Source organism: Polypterus senegalus, chromosome 10 (genome assembly GCF_016835505.1).
Source record: "Polypterus senegalus isolate Bchr_013 chromosome 10, ASM1683550v1, whole genome shotgun sequence".
NCBI classification, from domain to species: domain Eukaryota; kingdom Metazoa; phylum Chordata; class Cladistia; order Polypteriformes; family Polypteridae; genus Polypterus; species Polypterus senegalus.
This window is the reverse complement of record NC_053163.1, coordinates 14,409,137-14,420,029: the sequence shown is the minus strand read 5'-3', so window position 1 is coordinate 14,420,029 and position 10,893 is coordinate 14,409,137. Positions and strand designations below refer to the sequence as shown.

Below are 10,893 nucleotides of genomic sequence, written 5' to 3'. Positions count from 1 at the left end.
CAGACTCAATTTCTGCCATGCTCCTTGCTGTGTGACACGTTGCTCCATCTTGCTGAAAGTAACCTTCCATGAACTCACGATCATCCAGTTGATTCTGACATTGCTTAAACGAATTGGTGACCCAATAGGTTCACACCATGAAGATGAGCTACTCAATATTGTACACCACCGTCCTGATAAGAAGTCAAGTGACTGAGTGAAGGGGTATGGGTGGTATGCACCCAGAAGCTGCAAACGGAGGTTAAATGTCACAATGGCTGTCCGGCACCTACCCCATCACTCCGACGCAGGGGTATCCCGGCTTGTTCGAAGTTCCATATATTGAGGAGCGCACGGCACGCTGTTTCGTTCAGATTGCTTTGTCGAGTGAATCTCCTTGTATATAGGTTTAAGGGGCACTGCGGAAGTACCCGGTATAATCAGGGTAAAACTGTCATTTGGAAATTCAACATGCCTACATACAACCCATGATGAGACATTTTAAATTGAGGTACTCTTAAGGCCGTGTCACATCTGAGGACTTTTCCAGCAATTGCCAGTCATTGCCTTCTTTTAAGGTGATTGACAGCATGAGCACCCTAAGGCTTTGGACTGGCACTGTGTGACTCTGAGCAAGTCACTTGACCTGCCTGTGCTCCAAATGGAAAAAAAAAAAAAATGTAACCAATACATCATAACATCATTCTGAAGGTATGAGGGACATTTAGAGAGTTTCCACACTTTTTTTTTTTTTTACTCTACTTATTAATTACTTATTTATCCCCCTTGTTGTCACCTACAACCCACATCTTGAAACACTTCGAAAAATTATAAAAGAACTTCAGCCAATGCTAAACAACGACCAAACACTGAAAAATTGTATTTCCTGAACCTCCCCTCCTGGCATACAGACAACCACCAAACCTTCAGCAACTAATTGTCCGAAGCTCCTTAAATGAACTGACAGCAAATGGCACATCTCCCTGCCTACAGAAAAGATGTAAAACGTGTGCCCACACCTACAATACGGTTAACAACACCCTAGTTCTATTTATTAAGAATTTCAAAAACAAATCACATCCCTTTTCTACGTAGTCACCTTCGTTTGTGATGCAATTTTCCCAGCGTCATACCAGCTTTTTAATGCCCAATTACTACTCCTCTTGCCTTCAACGTTTCCAACAAAAATATAAAAGTGCAGAAACTTTTTGAATGTCCCTTGTATATTTGCAGACGCAGACAGCAGAGTAGGTACTATGCAATCGGAATGGTGCTAATGTGAAGCAGAAAGAACGTTTTGTCCAAAAAAAAGCCAGTGCCAAAGTGGGCCTGTTCCTTCCCTTCCTGGTAAATGTTTTGATTGCTATTCTGCACGGGAGTGGAAGAGTTAACTAATTAGAACAATCTAGATAGGAACAGACCATTTAGCCCATCAAAGCTTGCCAGTCTCCATCCATCCATACATTTTCCAACCCGCTGAATCCGAACACTGGGTCACGGGGGTCTGCTGGAGCCAATACCGCCAACCCACTGCAGGACACACACAAACACACCCACACAATTCACCTAACCTGCATGTCTTTGGACTGTGGGAGGAAACTGGAGCGCCCGGAGGAAACCCACACAGACACGGGGAGAACATGCAAACTCCACACAGGGAGGACCCGGGAAGCGAACCCGGGTCTCCTAACTGCGAGGCAGCAGCGCTACCACTGCGCCACCGTGCCGCCCAGCTTGCCAGTCTGTTGCAGTTAAAATAACATTTGAGTTTTTAAAGTAAAAATAACAGCAAGTCGAGTTTTGAAAGTCCCTAAAATCTTCCTATTCACCACACTACCTAGTAGCTTATTCGAAGTGTCTTATTTTTTGTGTAAAGAAAATCTTCCTAATGTTTGCATGAAATTTACCCTTAAAAGCTTCCAACTGTGTCCCCGTGTTCTTGATGAACTCATTCTACAGTCACAGTCTCGATCCACTGGACTAATTCCCTTCATAATTTTAAACACTTCAGTCAGGTCTCCTCTTCATCTTCTTTTGTTTAAACTGTAAAGGCTCAGCTCTTTTAATCTTTCCTCCTAACTCATCCCCTGTAGCCGTGCCATCAGCCTTTTCACTCTTCTCTGGACTTTTTCGAGCTATGTTTTTCTCTTCTGTAGCTTGGAGAACAAAACTGCACCCAGTACTCAAGATGAGGCCTCACCAGTGTGTTATAAAGCTTGAGTAGAACCTCCTGTGACTTGTACTCCACACATCAAGGCGCTATATAACCTGACATACTGTTAGCCTTCTTAATGGCTTCTGAAAACTGTCTGGAAGTCGATAGCTTAGAGTCCACTATGACTCCTAAATCCTTTCTATAAGGTGTACTTTTGATTTTTAGACATTCCATTGTGTATTCAAATCTAACATTTTTACATCCTATATGGAATACTTTACATATACTTACATTAAATGTCATCTGCCCAAGCCAGTATGCTGACCCTGTTTGAATGAATCAATGGGTTTCAGATGATCTGCCAATCCACCTGGCTTGGTATCATCTACAAACCAGCTGTGTATATTATATATATATATAGATAGATAGATAGATAGATAGATATCTAACTATATCTATATATCTATATCTATATATATATATATATATATATATATATATATATATATATATATATATATATATATATATACACACTCACCTAAAGGATTATTAGGACCACCATACTAATACGGTGTTTGACCCCATTTCGCCTTCAGAACTGCCTTAATTCTACTTGGCATTGATTCAACAAGGTGCTGAAAGCATTCTTTAGAAATGTTGGCCCATATTGATAGGATAGCATCTTGCAGTTGATGGAGATTTGTGGGATGCACATCCAGGGCACGAAGCTCCCATTCCACCACATCCCAAAGATGCTCTATTGGGTTGAGATCTGGTGACTGTGGGGGCCATTTTAGTACAGTGAACTCATTGTCATGTTCAAGAAACCAATTTGAAATGATTCGAGCTTTGTGACATGGTGCATTATCCTGCTGGAAGTAGCCATCAGAGGATGGGTACATGGTGGTCATGAAGGGATGGACATGGTCAGAAACAATGCTCAGGTAGCCCATGGCATTTAAACGATGCCCAATTGGCACTAAGGGGCCTAAAGTGTGCCAAGAAAACATCCCCCACACCATTACACCACCACCACCAGCCTGCACAGTGGTAACAAGGCCTGATGGATCCATGTTCTCATTCTGTTTACGCCAAATTCTGACTCTACCATTTGAATGTCTCAACAGAAATCGAGACTCATCAGACCAGGCAACATTTTTCCAGTCTTTAACTGTCCAATTTTGGTGAGCTCGTGCAAATTGTAGCCTCTTTTTCCTATTCGTAGTGGAGATGAGTGGTACCCAGTGGGGTCTTCTGTTGTAGCCCATCCGCCTCAAGGTTGTGCGTGTTGTGGCTTCACAAATGCTTTGTTGCATACCTCGGTTGTAACGAGTGGTTATTTCAGTCAAAGTTGCTCTTCTATCAGCTTGAATCAGTCGGCCCATTCATTCACCTCTGACCTCTAGCATCAACAAGGTATTTTGGACAGGCACTTGAGGGGATAAAAAAAAAACGTAGGTTTTCGGGAGATGTTATGAATGGGCACTTTGATGTTCTCATTCCCTACACTTACATGCTTGATGTACACATGGAGTGCACAAAAATTGAGGATAAAAGTCGGACGCCTTAAAAGGCAGGTGAGCCTAGTAATATGATATTTGTAATGTCTAATATGTCTTATTTTCTCTTATTTTGTCTAATATATTGGGTAATACGAGTGTAATGATGACTAAAGGGTGTTATTTCATGGCTAGAGGGCTCTAATAATGCTAAAAAAACGTATTTAGAAGGTCGTAAACAGGTTTTCTATACTCTAACTGTGAAAATATTCGATTTATAAATAAAGAATCCTACCTTCGCGAAAATTCATTTATCACGGTAGAGTCTAGAACGGATTAACCGTGATAAACGAGGGTTCACTGTATATACATACAGGGTGAATCAAAATTATGTTAACATTTGAATGGCAGAAACAATTTTTTTCACAAAACATACTTCATATGTGCAAGATGATTTACAGGAATGTCTCAACCTCTTCACCATCATGTTCAACTCACACAAACCGACGAGCAACAGTACCATTTAAAGCCCAGACACACATTTTGCAGGGAACAGATGATAACACAGTCCATGTTCTGTCCTTCAGGTCACTGATATCATGAACTTTCCTTCTATACGCCCTTCTTCACCATACCCCATAACCACAGGGTGTCAAATCAGTGGAATGTGGAGGCCATGGCTATGGTCCACCATGACCTATCCATCGACCTGGAATGGTGTGGTCAACATAAAAATAATCTATTAGAGTTAACATAATTTTGAATCACCCTGTATATTAAAAATAGCAGGAATAACATAATAATATAAACATTTAAAAAGTCCTGTAATGCAACTACAGTATGTAAACTTATGCTCTCCTATAAGAATGAGCCAAAAGGCAGATGGGAAATAACTTGCTGCATGTTCTTAAGGTATCAAGCACAGCCTACAGCTGCCAGTTAAGATTTTAACAGCAATGGCAGAAACCCCACATGGCTTTTCATGCTTATTTTTACTTTTCTTTTGGGCATGTAGCCATGCATTTTTGTAGGACACACCCAGCAGTTGAAAAAGATAACATTTTTTTTTTCTAATAAAAGCACAAAGTTTGTACAATTAAACAAGAACCAAAAAATAATCTGCCTTTTCATCCTGGTAAATATCTGTTTTGCAGGGGAGCTAGAACAGTCTCACAGGGATTGGTGTGCACAGCAGAGACAGATTTGTGCTCCTTCCGTCCTCAGGAGCAGAAATGAAGTAGTTTGTTAGGAGGTGGTGAGATAAAAATAAAGAGAGAATTTGAAGACTAGGACCATAAATCAACCTGTAAATTCCTTCCTTTTGACAGTGTAATTTTTATTGGTTTATATATATATTTTTTTTACATTAGTCAACTCTACCATGATGCTCTCTACTCCGATCTAATCCCGTTTTAATTAGTTCAATGCGGAAAAGAAGCCGGGTGGGAGTTGCTTTACCAAAAACTTAAATGTCCTTAAAGTGACCTGCCATCCTCTTCCTTAGTTTATGGCAGCATCCAGTGTTTTTAATGTGGCTGGCTTGCCTCAGTTACACTTTCCATCTTAAAACACAAGCAAAAACATCCCCCAGCCTGGCATCTTGAGAACCCCCCAGACCATGTCATACATACATGCAATCCACCCAATTGAAAAAGAGCTAAATGTACACATGGGCAAGGATAGGACCGGGTGACTTTTACTCTGGCACAACTTCGCCCAGCCACTTTAGATATGGGGGGTTTCCTTGGTCGATGGGTAGACTAATGACCTCTGCCACCTCGTAAGGATGATTAGACCTGGCAAAAGACAAAACATGAGAAACAAAAAGTGAAATGCAGCACATAAGTGTGTGCCCCCCCATGGACTCAAAACACAATGGCTTCAGAAAGTATTATGACCACTTTATGTTCTGCACACTTTATTGTTTAGTTTTAGTTGATAAACTTGCTACTTTTGCCTCTCAACCTATATTTTATAACTCACAATGACGAACTAGTTTGTAAATTTATTAAAAATCAAAAAAAATGTATAGACCCTTTGCTGTGGCACTACAGATTTAAAAAAAAAAAAAAAACCCCTTTTGGAGGATTTGGGATCTATCTCAATTCTTTATGCTTTTTAAATTTAAGCACCTTGTAAGAGCCATTTGCTTGTTATTGAAGTTATATTAAATGTTTTCTTATATATTAGTGCATAGTCTATGGACGGTTCTTATAATCCCCACAAGCTGAACTGAATTGGTATATCTGAACTATTTCTTGTCTCTCTGACTACAGATTAGTCTCAGTTAGTGACCTGCCTTGCCGAGGGGGCAGGCATGGAGGGCACACGGTTTTAAACCGGGCCTTAACGTGCCCGACAGACTGTAACGCAACATGCTCTATTGAATGTGCAGTGCCATACGTTTACAGCGTACTTTATCTTTAAGTATAGAAACGACTGAAGTTTGTCAAGAAAACCTAAGTTTAGAGAAGAGACGTTATACCCAACTTTTTTTTTTTTTGCCTTTTATTCTACGTGTGTAACAACCCTGTTCTTTATTCTTGCATGGGCCGTTTGCTTCGAATTTTTACCAAATCACGAATTTTGCACTCTATGTGGGAGAAACTGGACAAACACTCCGCCACAGGTTCCACATTAAACGTGGCAACACAGATGTTCCTGTAGCGGCCCACTTCAACAGCCATGGACACTGTGAGAGGGACTTTAAAGTCACAGTGCTTATGGGCAACTTCAAAACACAGCAAGAGAGAAAAGAATGGGAAGTTAAACTCATGTTAAAATTTAATACATTACAACACGGCTTGAATAAAGACAATAGTTTTATGGCGAGATATGAGGACTGTTTGCATTTCTCAGACTGACACAGATAACCTGACTACAGACCCACATTGTTTTGAAAAACTCAAATGTCAAAGGACTTTTCTGGACAGTGTGAGATATGGCCAGCCGTTCATCCCGGCCAATACCCCCACGCCGCTAGATGGAGCCCTTCTGGCAGCAAGGGTGGTGCCCCGAATTCCAGCAGGGTATCATGGATATTGGAGTTTTCCTTTACAGCCCTGCTGGATACCATGGGGGCCGCAAGGGGAGGCTCAGAGACTTTTATGTGCCCTTTAACCTGGAAGTATATCCTGGTCACAGGGACAGAGGAAATGGTGTACTTCCGGGATGAAAAAAAAGAAGAGTTTTGATCTGACCCAGAAGTGCTAAGAAGTCACATGGACTGAGGGTTCAGAAGCACTTCCGGGTCATGGACTATAAAGGACTATGGGAAATCCCAGACAGACGAGCCGAGTCGGGAGGAAGGGTGGCAATGCGTCTGGGAGAGGAGGATTGGTTATTGATTGTGGATTTATTATTGCTTATGAGAATTGTAAAGTGGAGGGTGCTTTGTGCACTCTATTGTCCAAATAAAGAAAAATAATGGGCTTTTAACTAGTGCCTGGCAAATCTAGTCTGAGGGTTCAAGTCGGCCCCCAATCTGTCACAACAGTTATCTTATCCAAAGATCTTGACCATACATTGTTCTTCTTTCTCTTGTTAAATTAACCCTAGCCTGAAGGAATCTATTATTTTTTTACATTTAAAGATTCACCAATGTTGTTTCTTCTCCTAGAGTGTGTATATAAACACAGGGAACTCCAGTTTCTGTATTACATCTCGCCTGAAGGAGGGGCCGGAGTTGCCTCGAAAGCTTGCATATTGTAATCTTTTTAGTTAGCCAATAAAAGGTGTCATTTTACTTGACTTCTCACTAAATTCATAATGGCTAACACGGTACAACACCCTAGTAACACTAAATCTTTTAAAGCAAACTTTTGGACTGAGAGATTTTTTTTCGGCACACGTTTGAACCGTGCTTCGTTCTGCCTTACTTACCAGCAGCTAGACACCTTTTAATAAAAACCTTTAAATATTTCCGGCACACCAACGGAACATTTTTGAGATGGATCAACAAATGCTACCTTCAGTGCAAGTAATTGCTGGTTACTACATTTCACACACGTAAGCACTTTCTTTGATACCAGGGTGCAAAGCAAACTTAAAAATGATGATAGTTTAAGTAAGATTAAGGTGGCAGTTAGAAAGAAATTCACATTTATGTACATTTTACAAGTGCCAGTGAGGGCAAGATATTTTTAAAATTAAACCAGCAGACCCCCCGTGACCCTGTGTTAGGATAGAGAGGGTTGGAAAATGACTGACTGTCTGACTTTAGAACACATCTTCACGTGGTAAATGCTTATATACCATGTTTCTGAATAAATAAATAACTTTGACTTGGAAAAAGCCAAACTTATCCTTTGCGCTGCCAATACTTTGATCCTAAAAATACAAAAACAAAATGTGTTACGGAGATTATGATTTGTAAGTAATTTGGGATAAAAGTATCAGCAAAACTAATCCTTAATAGTGCTCTTAGTACTGACAAATGAACGCTACACCATTGAGAACATAACCTAATGCTGAAGCACCGTTTCAATTGAAAAATCACATTACCTTTACAGTACATTTTATCAAGAGCATACAGTGCCCTCCGTAACCCATTTTTCCTTGATTGCCCCTTCTGCTCCACAGTTTAAAATTACAAATCAAGCAATTCAGACATTGTGATCAAAGTGCACATTGCAGGCTTTCATTTAAGGGGATCTGCATACATTTCGGTCACGGGACACTTTTTTCTATAAGGCCCACCATTTCAGGGACACAGCAATGGCAGGTCTATTAAAGCCGTCATATTTAGGACTTTGTCGCACATCTCTGCCATGCAATGACTGCTTGAAGTCTGCGGTTCAGCAGGTGCCGAGGATCTTCTCTGGTGATGCTCTACCAAGTCTCTAATGCAGCCACCTTCAGCCCCTGTTGGTTTTGGGAGTTAATCTCCATTATGTTTTCTCTTCAGTATATGGAAAGGCTGCTCAGCTGGATTTAAACTGGGCCATTCAAGAATTTTATATTTTTTAACTTTGATAAACTCTTGTGTGGCCTCAGCAGTATGTTTGGGTCATTACCTTGTTGTGGGATGAAGTGGCGTCCAGTGAGTTTGGAGGCATTTACTGAAATTTGAGCAGATCACAGCAGCTCTACAACTCAGAATTCATTGTGCCACTGCCGTCAGTAGTTACATCATCAATAAAGGGAAGTGTACAGCCATAACACCCCCAGCAGCATGTTTAACAGATGAGGTGGTCTGCTTTGGATCTTCGGCAGTTCCTTCTCATCTCCACTATTTGCTCTTGCCATCACTCTATCCATAAGACCTTTTTCCAGAATTCTGCAGGCTTTTTTAGGTTTTTTTCCAAACTGTAATCTGGTCATCCTTCTTTTGTGGCTAACTAGTGGTTTGCATCTTACAGGGTGGCCTCTGCAAGTCTTCTGCTGATAGTTGTCTCTGACACGTCCACATCAGACCCCTGAAGACTGTTTCTGGTCTGTCGGACAGGCGTTTGAAGCTTTTTTCTTTACCATTGTGAGGATTTGTCTGTCATCAGCAGTGGTGGTCTTCCTTGGCCTACCAGTCCCTTTGTGATTAGTGAACTCACCAGTTTGTTCTTTCTTCTTCATGATATTCGATATAGTCGATTTATGTCATCCTAAACTTTTATTGATGTCTCAGATTGTTTATTTCTTGTTCTTCTGCATAATGGCTTCTTTGACTTTCATTGGCGCAGATCTTGTCCTCATGTTGAACAAAGGCAACTACAGACTCCAAAGGTATAAGCAAGCCGAGGTATCTTATGAAGCCATGAAACCCACCTGAGGAGTCACAAGCACCTGTGACACAACAGGTGCTCTGAAATGCGGGGGACCATATAGATAATGTATTGTGTGACCAAAACATATGCAAATCCCCTTAAATTAAAAATCTGCAATGTGCACTTTAGTCACGTCTGAATTGTATGATTTGTCATTCTTAACTGTGGAGCAGTGGAGTGAATCAATGAAAAATGGGTCTTTGTCCCAAACGTTATGAAGGGCACTGTAACCTGCTGGAAATGCAAGCACACATTGTATTAAGTTGGATAAAATGGGGTGTAGAGCAAAATACAAATAAAACAACCCACAGACTGTCTAAGTTACCAGTAAGCCTACGGGCCTATCCTGACGTATATCATACTACCTGTCATGTGAGCAGAAACACAAATTTAAAGGCGATGAAATGGGAGTGGGAGCGAGTTAGACCAAGTATACATTTAAATGAGGGGAAAAGAATTTCAGTGTCAGTGCCAGATGCATGGACGCTGCTTACCGGATGTATTCAGCCAGTGCCGACACCTTGGAAGTTCTTGTTTTAATCATCTGCAAAAAAAATTCAGAAAAGTGATAAGGTTTACACATAGTGAAGTTTTATAACCAAAAAAAAGTAAAGACATCTCTGTACAGCAAGAGTCAGCCAGAAGGTTAGGAAGGCATGGAAAGAAGTGAACTTCAGGAAAGTCTTTATGCTTGGACAGGAAAGTGAGGTTTGGACCAGGGCTGTGGAGTCGGTAGATAAAACCTTCGACTCCAACTCCTTCTCCTTAGTTTCTGGTACTTCGCACTCCGACTCGTCTGTATTTAATAAGATAATGTATTTTACATGTTGATTAAAGGAAGGTAACATACAAGTCATTTCACAACAGAACTACAGGCTAGGAAACTGACTCTCTACCGTATTGGCCAGTATAAACAAAAGACAAGAACTCCTGAACACACATCAGGCCATAGCACACACCTCCACCTACATCATCACACTTGTTTACACTCAAATGAATTTGTTAAACACATTATATCTGAAATAAAATGAAAACACTTTTTGTAATGTACCATAATCCAGATTACAATATGTGAATGTCAGGTTGTATAATAGCTCAGCTGAACTTCACACTGGTAGTAACACAACTATGCACTGGGCTTTATTCTTATATCAGAGGAGTACTTAATTATGACTATTGTTTGTGAAATGGGAAACTTGAACTTGCTGTATTTTTTTTCATTAGAATTTAAAATTTATTAGGAGTCGGAGTCGGTACATTTTTGCCGACCCCGATTCCAGGTACCCAAAATTGTCTCCGACTCCTCGACTCCGAATCCACAGCCCTGGTTAGGACCCTCATCAAGTTCTCATTGTCAAAGGAAGTTAAATTAAACACTGAAAACTCTCAGCACTGGCTCCCCCATCAGGCACAAACTGGTGTCAGATATAGATATATTTTTCAGTACTGTTTTTGAGATTTCTCTCCAGACTTGTCAAACATGAATAAAGCCATTACT

At 40.6% G+C, this 10,893-nt stretch overlaps 1 protein-coding gene across 2 annotated transcripts in view; it reads right to left on the bottom strand.

Moving 5' to 3' along the window:
- Positions 1 to 4,935: 4,935 nt before the first annotated feature.
- The window catches only part of LOC120536788 (protein CutA homolog), a 42,964-nt gene continuing 37,006 nt past the window's right edge, over positions 4,936 to 10,893 (bottom strand). For both annotated transcript variants that reach the window (XM_039765276.1, XM_039765277.1), the window contains 2 exons: positions 9,890 to 9,939; positions 4,936 to 5,432 (listed from right to left, as the gene is read on the bottom strand). In XM_039765276.1, the coding sequence (XP_039621210.1) occupies positions 5,333 to 5,432; positions 9,890 to 9,939 (150 nt within the window). In that variant the 3' untranslated portion in view covers positions 4,936 to 5,332. The remainder of the gene's footprint in view (positions 5,433 to 9,889; positions 9,940 to 10,893) is intronic.